Source organism: Peromyscus californicus, unplaced genomic scaffold, assembly GCF_007827085.1.
Source record: "Peromyscus californicus insignis strain IS unplaced genomic scaffold, ASM782708v3 Scaffold_12__1_contigs__length_115047231, whole genome shotgun sequence".
Taxonomy (NCBI): Eukaryota; Metazoa; Chordata; class Mammalia; order Rodentia; family Cricetidae; genus Peromyscus; species Peromyscus californicus.
This window is the reverse complement of record NW_026294413.1, coordinates 28,500,351-28,515,605: the sequence shown is the minus strand read 5'-3', so window position 1 is coordinate 28,515,605 and position 15,255 is coordinate 28,500,351. Positions and strand designations below refer to the sequence as shown.

Sequence of the window (15,255 nt, the reverse complement as noted above, 5' to 3'; positions counted from 1 at the left end):
ATTTTTCTCCTGTGATGGACTGTAACCCTTAGGAATTGTTGGGCAAAACAATAACTCATCTCCCCTTCAATTGTTTCAAGTATTTGGTCACAGTATTAAGAAATGTAAATAGTCCAATGGATGCTGAAAATTATGTGATAGGTAAAGTTCGGATGCAAAGGAAATGTATTTTAGTAACGGAATTAATTTTCAATAATAATAATACGGTATTTCTAATTTCTTACAGTACAATGAGGATCAAAGTTTATTCTTTGAAGAGGTCAAGCACATTAAGAGACCTCTGAATTCTCAAGAACTTCAGTTTCCATCAATGTCAACTTGGTTTTACCTTCCTGGCCTTGGCCATAAAACATGTACAAGGAGAAGAGTTATGTACATCTTTTATTTCTAGGGATGTATTTGATGGGAGGTGGAGAGATGGCTCCATCATGATTGCTCTTCCAGAGGACAGAGATTTTATTTCCAGAACACACATGCAGCATATAACCACGAGTACACATATTTTACTTGTGTGTATGTGTCTGTTGTTTGTGTGTATGTACGTGTGTCATGCATGTGGATATTCACGGAGAACAGAAGGTCCACTGGAGCTGACGTTACAATCCATACTGTCTACAAAATATGAATACTTTTAAAATATTTTCCAAAATTATTCTTGTAAGTTTCAGTTTTACAGGGCTGGACATATAGCTCAGTGACTGAAAGCACTGGGTGCTCCTTAAGAGGACCCGGGTTCAATTCCCAGCACCCACATGGCAGCTCCCAAATGTCTGTACCTCCAGTTATAGGGGATCTGACACCCTCAGACAGACACACATGCATTCAAAACCATCAATGCACATGAAACAAACAAACAAACAAACAAACAAACAAAAAGATTCACTTTTACATTTAGTGGTGACTTAGTAAATATACACATACACATGCCAACAGAAACAAGACCATTGCTACCAGATTTTATTGATTACTTTTATTTTTATACTATATATGAAAATTGTTCAAGCATTCTAGGAAAATTAATTAACTCAGTGTTTTTAAACAGTAGACAATGAAAAGGCACAAAATCAGTCATTGAAGACTCAGTATCTAATACTGAGGATGCAGTTTAGTGCCTAGTAAAATCTCTAAGTTTAAAATTAGTATTCTGCTAATGTGCTTGCATAATTCATGCTATTTGAATTACACCATTCATAATAAGGAAGCATTGATTTGCTTTTAATTATGATAAAGAATTCTGTCAGGAATTTAGTGAGTAGAGTCTAGGCTGAATATATTGATATATATGTTTTAATATTAAAAAGAACATTAAATATCTCAGTGCCTTTATATGGATATTTATTTCACTGAAATGTTGGCAGTAAGCATAAGCATTCTTAACATTCCCTTTGCATGTACCAAGACTTTAACTTCAGAAGCACCCAAGCATCTCTTTACAAATATATTAACTCTTCAGTATGATTAAAGTTTGCTGTTAGGCAGTTTAATTTCCTACCCTTCTTTTTAAAAAATACCACTATTATTGTCCAGCTTCCTGTATTTGAACTTTGTCCTTATCAGTCGTCTCCAGGACCTGACTCTGTATTAGTAACCTTGCATTTCCACCTCCTATATTTGTTAGAACTCTATTTCCTTTATCATCGGATGAACACAGTTTATTTTCAAGAGTACAAGGATTATGTAAAAGATGAACCAATAGGAAATTTCCAGAAGTGTGCATGAAGGCAACCTCTCAGTACAGTGACCCCAAATTCATCCTTTTCAGATATATTCTTTTATCTAAATTGTTATCTGGGATTAAAATTTGAATACTGGTATCTTGGTTTATATATACATGTAAAACCAATATTGTAGCCTTATTTTCTAGCATTTTTCCAAAAAGAAAACTAGTCTTCATATAAAAAAAATATGTTTATACCCAAGCATAATCATTTTGGTGTTAAATTTCAAACTTGATTAAATATAGGTTCCATGTGCAATTCAGCATATTGTTATTCAGGGCCTAGTAAATGATGCAAGATAGTAGACATATAATAAAATAAGGTAATTTAAGTGTGTTTTCAGGAAATTTTTAAACTGCTCAACCATCACTGCTATCTATAAGCTACAAACTCTAGTGGCTTATAGTCAGGGGGATGATGAACAACACCTAGAACAAGGCACTAAATAGCAATAAGGGTGTCAATTTTAGTGACCTATATATTTTGAAAGCAAAGGAGTCATACATCACTTTAATGAACTCCTGTCATAACTTACCCTGCAAAAGTACAGTATGATAGAGAACAAAGTATTCAATTTGAGCTCTGCCATTCATATTCTAATAAAAGGTTTATTGGTTTACTATTGATCTCTGCCAGATTACATATCCCTACTTTACTAGGCTGCATTTTAAGAACATTAGAGACATTCCACATATGCTGTAAAAATGCTGCAATATAATAATTAAGGAGACATTTCAGATACATTGCAAGATGAACTTTTCAACACACTTTTGAAATAACAAATTATTATTCCTAAAATACATTTGTAATTTGAGCTTTACACAATTTTAGCATCTTCAAGTATTCATCTGTAAAATTTCTAATGCTCAGTGTATGAAATCTGAACTTCCAATCATCTCTAACTAGTTTTGAAGTGATTTAAAAGTGAAGCAATGCTATCTTTATAGTCCAATTATTCTTTTCCTCCTTGACTCCATTTTTCTGTAGATATTCTGTGGGATATTTCGGAGCAGCTTTGGCATCATTATACACAATCAAAAACTTTACTGCCCATAAAACATATTCTATCCAAGTTCATGCATATGAGTGAATAAAGCTAAAAAAGCAGGTTCCTGTAGAGTAAAATGTTTACCAAGGTTTTAAGTCCATTTGATCCTGTGCTCCTAAGAATGTCAATAGTTATATAGTAATTCAGAGATTTCCTGTCTAATGGATTGATGGCAAAAAGGGTCCCTACGGTAACCACCAAGCAATACAGACAATTGCCACACTATTGGTGTCTATTCATAAACAAAAGTTGTACATGTTACCATCCACTATCCGATTAGATTTAAGGCCCACTCTATGAGATGGCACCCACCCCTTACATGGGTTGTCTGGACAGAGCCTGGTACTAGAGAGTCCATGGAACTAGGGAAAAAGCAAATACTATTTTTCTGCTAAATAAATGTAAAAATAAAATGACTCCCAGAAACATTTCAGTATTCTCATAGATCAGTGCTTTAATGAATCCTCATCAGAGAAGCTTCCTCCTGCAATAGATGAGAGTTGATACAGAGACCAAAACTAGACAATGTGCAGAGTGAGAGACTTTGCAACATTCAGTCCTAGATAAAATGTCTTCATCAAATACCTTGCTTCGGGGATCGGGAAACTCTACATAAGAGCTAGAAAGATTGTGAGTGCAGCAGGGATAGATGACACCAAAGAAACAAGATCTTTTAGATACAACAGGACTGACACACACCCACGAACACACAAAACAGTTTCAAGCACAGGGCCTGCACAGGTCTAAACCAGATGGGATCCCAGTGCTCAAGGAAAGTGGACAGAAACCCCAATCTCTAACCTAGAACCTATCTCTAATTGAAAACCACATTCAAAGGAAAAATTCACATTCTCTAATGGAGTTTCACCAGGTATACAAACCACAGTTATGGGCAGGCCCACATCCACTAGTAGAGGGCTGAAACAAAACCAACTAACTCAAATGCATTTTGAGGTTTTTTTTGTCTCACAATACTTTATCTGGGTTTTTTATTTCTTTACAAATCTTTTGCTTGTTTGTATCAGTTTTCTATTTCTACATATGTATACCTCAGTGATTTTATTTTTTGCTATTTTTTATATTTTTATATTAGTTTATTATATTTTTATTATTTTATTTTCAGTTTATTCCTTTCTTGTGCTTTTCCTCTGGCTCCATTTTTTCTGTTTATTTGCATCCTGGTATGTTTGCTCTTTATTGTATGCTATTGTTCCTATAATTATTATTATTTCATTATTTATGCATGCCTCTTTTTATTTAATGAATGAAAGTGAGGGTGCTATTTTGATTGGATATTGAAACGGAGATGATATTGGAAGTTTGGTAAGGGGAAAGCATAATCAAAATGATGTGTAAGAAAAAAATCCATTTTAAATAAATGTAATAAAGAGAAAAGGGGAAAAGGGGGAAAAGATGCTTATTTTTGCTTGCATATGCCATTACTAATTAAAAATCTTCAACATAACAATCAGAATTTCTAGAAATAAACTGAAAATAAAATAAATGAAACAACTTTAAGAAGATACTTTGAATTTCCTCATCTGTCTATCAGTCGTGTTATTAACTTCATAACTAATATTGTTGTTATAATGAATATTAATTGTCTGTAACCATCTCTAAGATATTAGGGTCTATGAGATGAGGAGTGTATGGTACATTCTAGTAACAAGAAAAGCAATTTTGTTTTTGTTTTTGTTTTTTTTCTGAGACAGGGTTTCTCTGTGTAGCTTTGCGCCTTTCCTGAATCTTGCTCAGTAGACCAGGCTGTCCTCGAACTCACAGAGATCCTCCTGGTTCTGCCTCCCGAGTGCTGGGATTAAAGGCCTGTGCCACCACCTCCCGGCAATTTCATATTTAATTATTATCTTACATACAACAAATTTTCAGTTTTACAAACACAAAATGTTAACAAACTTCATTTAGGATGATATTGTACACTATTAAGATATTTAATTTTATCTATCTTTCCAAAAATTAACTCATTTTATTTGAGCTAGTAACACTATCAAACTACAATCATTGAAGACTACATATTCAATTATTCATTATAGACTCTTTTAATGCATTAATTTTTTTTATAGTTCAATGTTAGTTTAATTAATTAGTTGTGTGATTGATTCATTGCTTGTTTGTAGACTTTCTGGACTCCATAGAAAATTGTGTTGGTTTATCTCACTGTAATACACCCTGTTTCATCTGAACTGAATATGTTATTTCTGCAGCTAGTAGCTATGAAGACTTAATCGACATGATCCTTTTGTTTCTCCAAAGACTTGTCAACATGAAATATGAAGAAAATATTCTCAACTGGGGAGATAGAGCGAAAGGCCTTTGTCACTAAGGCCTCTGCTGATAGACAGACTCAGCATGTTCAAGATCTGATTAAGACACGTTTACCCAACAATTGTGCGCTAGTCAGCCATCCTTTCATTCTCCAAACTGACCAATCTTAAATTAGATGAGGAAGATCCCTCAGAGGCTTTAAAGACCCCACCTCTAGCTCTCAAGAAGAAGCCAGGCTTTGACTTCAGGAGTCCCCCTTCTGCTTTGTGGAGAGTCTTGATCTCTGAATTGTGCTGTATGTTTCTCATCCCAAATAAAATTCTTTCTTCAACAGCTGATTCTGCCTGTTCCTATTCATGGTTTTGCTACTGTTTCCTCTCATCCTCCACATTTTGTCTGCCTTTTAATTCTTTAACTGGAAAGGAAAATGAACCAAGTTCAAGACCCCTTTGGTAACAGGAAGAGAGAGAGGAAAAAGTTAAATAAAAGATTCTCAAATGAATGATGTTTTGCTTTCCTACTTGCAAATTCATTTAGGGGATGCATTTATTTTTATGTATTTTCAAAGTAGCCTTCTGGATCATGGAGATTGTCTGCTAATTAGACACCTGTAGGAATACTGTATTCTTTCCTATTTGCAGAGATGAACACTTTACTTTTATTGTTATATATTCTATATTGCATGTGACAAAGCCAAGTACATATTTTAGATAATTCCTACAATTTCTGTCATATTACTACGTAAATTCAGTGCTCACCTAGAAAATTTATGTAAACATGCAATTGGAAGTATATCAATACTGTGACACAGATATGTTTGGGAACAAAGTCCGGAGTACTAATGTGTTCAGGACAGGCCACAGTGTCAGTACAGCTGTGAGGCAGCATTATAGCCTTCCTTTCTTCTAAAAACAGAGCCATATCTGGGTCATCATTCTCAGCAGGAAGCTTTGAAACATCCTCTAACCTTGTGTAACAGGATAGTGAGTGTCTTTTGACCTAGTTTTGCTCTAGGCAAAGATAAGTTTGCCAGAGAATGAAAACTGGATAGGAGCACTGTGCTTTTCTGTTCCTGGAAGGATCCCTAAAAGAATAGATACATGACCCCTTCCACACTCTAGAAAATAAAAATATGACTTTAAAAAACAACATTTATTGGTTTCCTTTGTTGAAATTCTCATACATTTATTTAGTGCATTCTGGTTACCCTCACTCCTACCTTTTCACATTTTCTTCCCTTCAGTACTAACCCTCCATCCTCTTTTTAAGTTCCCTTCTCATATCCATTCTTTGTTCTTTAATCATATTTTAAAATTATTGAGACCTGAAATATCTGATTTCACATTATACAGCTGGATGTGATTTCAAATTCTATTATCAAGGTTCATGCATTTTATCATTTCTTTTTATATATCCTTTAAGATATTATATCACTTTCTTTTTCTTTTAGTTCATCTATTTACTTAAATTGTGATCTTCTGGGAAGGAAAGAACTGGCTTAGATATTAAATTATTCCCTTCAGTACAGCTCAGAATTGCACATTGAACAATATTTAAAAAAAAGAAATTCACAAGTGTTTATTTTCAAATAACATAAATGTCCAACAAAATATGTAAATATTGTAAATTAGGAAAAAATTTCAAATTTCCGAAGCTAGTTATTCTCCCAAATCCGTATGTTATTATTAGCCCTTTCTGCTAAGCTGTTATGGCAATATGAAAGGTCATATAAAATTTTAACATTAAATTAGCACAACATGAAAAATATAAAATATTTTAACCCATATTGCTGAAAAGAAAACAGTCTTTTTACAATTTTAATGTTCTGACCAATTATGGAGAAAAGTAAATTTCTATTTAATAATTAATTCTCTGACTATTTATTTCTAAACTTCATTCTATCAAATACTGATTTTAGTCATGTATTTAATTCTGTGTAAATATGGTGTGGGAAATTCAAAAACAAACACCTTTATACATTTGTGATTTCAGTAAGTTAGAAAGATTGTTTTTGCCCTATTATACAGTCTATATGGCGCTTTCTTAGAAAATTGGGAATCAATCTCCCCCAAGATCCAGCTATACCACTCTTGGGCATATACCCAAGAAATGCTCAACCACACCATAAGAGCACTTGTTCAGCTATGTTCATATCAGCATTGTTTGTAATAGCCAGAACATGGAAACAACCCAGATGCCCTTCAACTGAAGAATGGATAAACAAAATGTGGTACATATACACAATGGAATACTACTCAGCAGAAAAAAACAATGGCATCATGAGGTTTGCAGACAAATGGATGGATCTAGAAAAAATCATCCTGAGTGAAGTAACCCAGACTCAGAAAGACAAACATGGTATGTACTCACTCATAGCAGGATACTAGACATGAAACAAGGATGAATTGTCTGCTACTCACATCACCAGGGAGGCTACCCGGAAAACAGGACCCCAAGAAAGACACAGGGATCGCCCAATGACAGAGAAATGGAATGAGATCTACATGAACAGCCTGGACATGAGTGGGGGTAATGAAAGGCGAGGGTCGAGGGAAAGAGAGCTTGGGGGAGCGGGAGATCCCAGCTGGATCAACAACAGAGAGGGAGAACAAGGAATAGGAGACCATGGTAAATGAAGACCACATGAAAACAGGAAGAAGCAAAGTGCTAGAGAGGCCCACAGAAATCCACAAAGATACCCACACAACAGACTGCCGGCAATGGTCGAGAGACAGCCCGAACTGACCTACTCTGGTGATGGGATGGCCAAACACCCTAATTGTTGTGCTAGAAACCTCATCCAACTACTGAGGGATCTGGATGCAGAGATCCATGACTAGGCCCTGGGTGGATCTCTGGGAGTCCAATCAACGAGAATGAGGAGGGTTTATATGAGCAAGAATTGTTGAGACCAAGGTTGGATAAAGCACAGGGACAAATAGCCAAATGAATGGAAACACATGAACTATGAACCAATGGCTGAGGGGTCCACACTGGATCAGGCCCTCCGAATGGGTGAGACAGTTGATTGGCTTGATCTGTTTGGGAGGCATCCAGGCAGTGGGACCAGATCTTGTGCTCATTGCATGAGTTGGCTGTTTGAAACCTGGGGCCTATGCATGGTCGCTTGGCTCGGCCTGGGAGGAGGGGACTGGACCTGCCTGGACTGAGTCTACCAGGTTGACCTCAGTCTGTGGGGAAGGCTTTGCCCTGGAGGAGATGGGAATGGGGGGGGGGGGGGCGTTGGGGGGAAGGTGAGGGGGACGGGAGGGGGGAGAACAAGGGAATCCGTGACCGATATGTAGAACTGAATTGTATTGCAAAATAAATTAAAATAAATTAAAAAAAAAAAAAAACTAAAAAAAAAAAAAAAAAAAAAGTTTAATGATAACATTTCAACTGTTTTTTTAGCTTTGGAAGACTTAAAGTCAACATCAAAATAAACATGGTTTCCATATGATGTATAGTTATTTTACTGTACCTGTATATGCAAATTGAACAAGATCCCAGAGTGCATTTGGGTCTATGCCTTCCATCTTGATCTCCTCTTGCTTGGCTTCACAAACATCACTTGTAAACATGGCAGCAAAATAGTCAGAGACAGAACTCAGAACAAGCCTGAAAGAGTCACAGGGTCTGTTTTAGGCAATGGACATAAAGCACAGAACAATGAGCTCACCAGACACATCATGTAGCAAAGAATGAGCATCAGCTGTTTTGTTCATCATGGTTGCATTTCCTAGTCACTGTAAACATACATATGCAAGTGTATTTGTGGTACAGTATATTGCCAGAATCTTTTAGGTACGTATAAAATAATTCTATAGGAGAATCATGAATTAGTTTCATTTTTAAAAAGTGTAAAACCTACCTCCTGATTTCTGTGTTATATTAACAAAATTTCATTCCTATTAGCAAGGAATAAGCTCTCCTTATATATCCTTAACATTTCTAATGTGTGTGTGTATGTGTGTGTGTGTGTGTGTTTACAGAATTGTTGGCATTGTATACATTTATCTCTTTACTTTTATTATAATTCATTAATTAAAAATGCCACTATCTTTTTACCTGAAATACTTAGAAATCAAACATTTTTTTTTTACTCTGATACTCCTTTCTTTAGTTACTCATACAAAACACAAAATGGAATTTTTCAACTGTTAAGAAAAATGAAATCATAAACCAGAGGAAAATGGATGGATCTAGAAAATGTTGTACTGAGCCAGGCAACTTGGGCACAGAAAGACAAGTGCCATATGTTGGATCTTATAGGTGTATTTTAGTTCCCAAGTATTAGATATGTTCAAGTTATAGTGAAATATGTCAGGAAGCAAGAAACCACAAGTAAAGAGAGGCAAAAGACTTAAAGATGGGCTGGGGATACTGAAACAGAAGTGGTAATTGTTGGGGAAACACTAGCATGCAAAGGTTTAAATAGGGATGCTGTTGCAGAATGTAGGAAATATAAGAGTTGGGAGAGGGTTAATCAAAGCTAAAGACATATGAGAAAGACATGCAAATACTAAATTTATAATTTAAAGTTTGAAGTAATAATAATAATAATAATAATAATAATAATAATAATAATAATAAATGTGTTTAAATAGATGTGTTGTAGAATATTATTTTAAGGTGTGTTACTTTTGTTTATGTTGCATTTGTTTAACTCTGTGAAGCAGTGTTACTGTGCCTGTCTAACACACCTGATGGTCTAATAAAGAACTGAAGGACCAATAGCAAGACAGGAGAAAGGATAGGTGACATTGGCAGGTAGAGAGAATATATAGAAGTAGAAATCTGGGAGGAAAGAAGAAGGAGCCAGAGAAGGAGGAAGACTCCAGGGGCCAGCCATCCAGCTACACAGCAAGCCACAGAGTAAAAGTGAGATTTACAGAAGTAAGAGAATAGGAAAAGCCCAGGGGCAAAAGATGAACAGGACTAATTTAAAATTAAGGAAAGCTGTCAAGAAAAAACAAAACAAAACCAAAAACAAGCTAAGTCCTGGCATTCATAATTAATAATAAGCCTCCTTGTGTGATTTATTTGGGAGCTTGGTGGCAGGCCTCCCAACACAGCAAAAAGAAAAAATAACCAGCAACAGATCTGCCCTTCATGGGTACATAGGGTTACTCCCAGAAGTCAAAGGTTTTCATAACCATTGGCAGGTTTGTGATCCCTCCCAATGAGTTATTTGGCCAGGGAGTTCCAGAGGCATCAACCCTGGTTGCTGCCATTCTCATTGTTCTCCCATGAAAATTAGATGTTATGACCCTGATGCAAGGGAAAAAAAAAAGAAAGAAAAGAAAACACATGATTTGTGATACAGGACACAAAGAACCAGAATCTGGAACAGAAAAGCAAACATTTTGTTGCTAGCTAACATAAGATCATTTGTTTTAAATTGCAGGGATGTGGTCCACTACAATACTGATATATTCTGGGGGAAATTACTATGCACACACTATAGCCGATTTTGTGGAGTTGATGATACCTGTCCTACAGGAGGGAATATATACTTGTTATTATACTGTAAACTTTTTCAAAGTCGTGTAGTCAGCCATATCACAGACTTTAAAGAGGAATCTATGACTGTCTAACATTCCTTTAGACGTTCATGGTTATACCTGGAAACTAATGCTAGTCTTTAGCAGTGGGCAGACAAGTGTCTTTTTATGCTGGAGAGTTGTTCATGAGGAGACTCAACCTGTTGAAAATAGGTGGCTAATGAGAGTTCAACCCTAAGGTCTCTATCCTTTCCTAAGGTCTCTGTCGCCCCTTCTGAGGATATTGGGATATTTTAGAAGAGGGAGAGGAAAGAATACAAGAGCCTATGGAGGGGAGTGGATTTATGAAATGCTTTCTTCTATATATGGCATTGTTGTGGCAATTGTGAACACCCAGAAGCTATAGATACCTGCACTATGCTTGTAGAAAAAAGAAATGAAACAGCATGTGTCCTTAACCATTCTAACATTGATATGTGACTGTGGGGCATGTGAGGCCATGAGGAGCTATTAGCTGCCGGGGATGACATATAAGATGGCTGACATGCTGCCAGCAGAGAATGGAGAATAGGGGACCCAAGATTGTGGACCATCAACCCTCCGTGTGTTCCCCTCCATATCTTCTGCTTAGCATGCCTCTAGAGGGCCACTGCAGAAATGTCAACGTGTCCCAAGGTCATGCTTTATGGCATGCACATGTCATGTCCTCCTCCATATAAATACTTCTTGTAATACTAGTCTTTATCTTCTATCTGATCTTCATTTTCTGTGTTCTTAAACCAATGATGATTTCTGTGATACAGGAAAGGAGTGAAGCAAATTTCATAGGAAATTATGCAGAGATCACTCAGGCTGAGGTTAAGGCAGTTATGTGGTTCAAGGAAAAGAACCTGCAGCCTGGGGAAATTTTTTAGGCTTGGATAAACTGTACTCAATGTGTGGTCAACTATAGCACATGGTGTGATGTGTATCAGCACACTGGACTTAAATTGGCCATGATGAATAATTCTGTTTCTGAGGATATTCCAAGGATATTGTGTAAAACTTGAGACCCTAAGGGGTATTGGCTGAAGGCTATGGATGGAGTAACATATCGATGGGATGACAAACTAGATGTGTGGGAACCTAGAATAGGAGGAAAATAGTGGCCTCCACCAGGAAAGGGAGATAGCAACTTTAATTCAGATACTTTTCATTCCTCCTGAAGGAGTGTAGAGATAATGTGACAATTGATGGAGTGATTGCTACAAACTTTATTGGGTTCCTAGATTGAAAGTAGCTGCCAAGAAAGGTGAGCTTCCTTTCATAGAAGCTCTATAAATTAGATTAGGTCTTCCTTGGAATTGATGGATATAGAAAAACAGAAGTTGCTGATTTGCAGGGACAGATTTCTTGCCTGAGGTCATTGTAGCCCACCAGTCATGGAGCTTGTTGTTTGCAGAGGGCTGAGGAGGAACTTAGGTGGATGCAGGGGTCTTGAGGTTGGAGCAGGATGTGTGAGAAGGAAATGACTGTCTGGTACATTGACCACTGTTCTTATTTTTACCTTTTTTTGTGAAATTGCATGTTGCTAGCCACTGGGTCAAGTGTTCAGAAGACTGTATAATCATTAATAATAAAAATAGATTATGCTTGCTTTGGTGTTAAGTCTGGGATAGTTCCTGTGTTTAGTAAAAGATGATGAAGAATATATTGGTGATTTTCTAAGAATAATCTATGGAATCATGAGAACATTTTGAATTGGGTGATTTTCCCTTTTCTTTCTGTTCCCCCTTTACTTATGATAATAAAAGACCAGGGAAAAAGCTAAAGAAGCTGTAGCAAAAGCTAAGAAAAGTTAGAGACGCTAAGAGAAGCTAAGAGGAGCGACGAGAAGCTAAGACAAGTTAGAGAAACTAAGAGAAGCTAAGAGAAGCCAGGGAAGCAAAAGAAACTTAGCAACTACAGAAGCCTGAGTGACCTGTCACCTTGCATGAACATTGTCTCTGAGTCGTTATTGCGCCTTCCAGGTATCCCATCCTTCAGACCCCTGAAACTGCTGAGGCTGGTCCCCAGCAATTAGCAGTTACTGTTTCTAGAGAAAGGATATCATTATCATTTCATCAATGGTGTTGCTATTGATAAACTCCCATGCTCTAGCTTCTTTAGCCATGCTCATATGTGCAACCTTCATTTATCTCAGTGGGGCAATAGATATATTTATAAAAGCAGACATGAAAGTAGGAGATAAATATGATCAAAAAAGAACAGAGTAAGTAAGTGTGGGAGAGGAAAATGAGAATGAATATGGTGGCAATACAATTGCATATGTTGATGAAATTATTGAACAGTACTACATTTAGAATGAACTAAATAGGGGATGAAAAGATAGCTCAGTGTTTAAGAGCACCCACCACTGTTCTTCCAGGGGACCTGGGTTTGATCCCCAGCACCCATATGGCAGCTAACAACTGTCTGTAACTTGATTTCCAAGGTATTTATCTCTTCTTCTGACTGTCTTAGACACCAGGCAAGCATGTGTTACACACATATACATGAAGGCAAAACAAACAGACACATAAAATTAAAAAAAATGAAAAAAGTAAGCTAAATGATGAAAATATAAATTTGTGAAAATACAGTATGAATTGTACCCAATGACCCCTTAACAACTATGTACAAATTGGCCTTGGCCAGTATAAGAGGTCACGATTTCCTTCTTTAACCAACATTATTCTGTCACCGACACATTTGTACTATTTAATGAACATTATATGAAATTGCAGCAGAATAATTTTGTTTGCTCCTTCTTGCTTCATTAAGATTTTAAAAATTTGATGTGTATTTGGTAGTAAAATATATAAATTTCCTCTGTTTTTCTAATGCTTGTCATTTGTTTTTGAAAGAGGATCAATTCCCTATCAGTAGAAGAAAATTTTTCTTTAGACTTCTTTTTTTTTTCTAATGAATATGAGTGACCTGTCCTCATGCACACCAGAAGAGGGTGCCAGACCCATTACAGATGGTTGGGAGCCACCATGTGGTTGCTGGGAATTGAACTCAGGACCCCCGGAAAAGCAACTTTAACTGCTGAGCCATCTCTACAGACCGACTTCTTATAGTATAGCACTAAGGATAAGCTATTATCCTTGCTTTCACTTATCAGAATTTTTTCTAGTTTCATCTGCAATAACTCATAAAATATTTTTACTTAGTGAAGTATTCTCAATTTATTTCATTCATTTGTAAAGAGAAGGTATGGATAATTTTGTTATCGTCTAGGCTCTACTAGTTTTAGTAGAAAAATAGATTTCAAACTTGTTTTTCTGATGTAACATGCCATTTATTTATACTTATTTTAATTTGTAATTAGAATTATAATAGTTTTTTACAGTGATAAACACACACATTTTTAAACCCATAGTTACTTTTACTGTAATTTTCTTAACGTATGCAACAGTGAGGTTTACCACTTATAACCAAAGATTAAAATTTGATGGCATATATTTTCTCATCTTTTCATACAGTTCACTTCCCTCTGTCTAACAAAAGTAGTAAATGTTTTAGAAATTCCCAATGTCTCATAGTTTAAGTTGTAATTTGTTTCATATTCAACATTTCATTTTCAATCCAGTTTATTTTAGGTGATTTCCAGTTGTTGAAAATAACTCATTTGCTCCTTTTTTTATACATCATAACAAAGAAAATTAGTTAATTCTATTGTAACTTTTATAAACTTTTGATTATTTAAGCATCCAAGTCTTCTCTAGGTCACTTTCCACTGAATGGAGTTACTCTCCATGATGGACTATGTTCTCCTACTTCTTCCATATATGGTAAGTTCTTATTGTATAACACACATTACATCACTCTTTGCCCCAAGTAGAAACTAAGAGGAGAAATGATGATAACTTTTTGTTATTGCTTTCTTTTATGAGATTGCCATCTTTCTCTTTTTTTTTTTCCAGAGCTGAGGACCAAACCCAGGGCCTTGCACTTGCTAGGCAAGCGCTCTGCCACTGAGCTAAATGCCCAACCCCATCTTTCCACTTATTAGTGTAGTTTGTGAATATTTTTTTTTCTTTTTCAGGGGAGAAGAGGGAGGTTTTTTAAGATAGGGTTTCTCTGTGTAACAGCTTTGGCTGTCCTAGAACTTGCTTTGTACCCCAGGCTGGCCTCACACTCACAGAGATGCACCTGGCTCTACCTCTCATGTGCTGAGATTAAAGGTGTGCATCACCAATCCCTGGCTAGTTTTTGTTGAAGCAGGAAAAATAGGACATACAGAATGAAAGAAAGGTAAAAAGCCCCAAGGAAAAAAGTAGATTAAGAGAAACAGGTTAAATTAAGTTATAAAAGCTATTGGGACTAGCATAAGTTAAGGTCGAACATTCATAAATAATAAGTCTCTGTGTCATGATTTGGGGCTAGCAGTCTGAGAAAACCTGCTACATGTTTACATATAAAATAATGCAATAATATAATAATAATTAATTTTATTTAAAAAGCACAGAAATAACCAAATATTTACATTAAGCCAATTAAAAATATATAGTAAGTAATCCGTTTTATTAAAATTGTAAGTATTATATCACCAAAAAATCAGATTATGCATCTCTCTAAGCATAAGTATTTCAACATAAACCTAATCAGCTTGTTCTTACACACAAAGTTTGTATTACAGGCAGGTCATATTGTGAAGAGCAAAATATTCTGTGACCTG

At 36.0% G+C, this 15,255-nt stretch overlaps 1 protein-coding gene across 1 annotated transcript in view; it reads right to left on the bottom strand.

The window, feature by feature from the left end:
- Klhl1 (kelch like family member 1) overlaps window positions 1–15,255 on the bottom strand; it is a 335,255-nt gene that overhangs the window by 199,752 nt on the left and 120,248 nt on the right. The window contains exon 3 of the mRNA XM_052732608.1: window positions 8,531–8,667. Coding sequence (XP_052588568.1) covers window positions 8,531–8,667 — 137 coding nt within the window. The remainder of the gene's footprint in view (window positions 1–8,530; window positions 8,668–15,255) is intronic.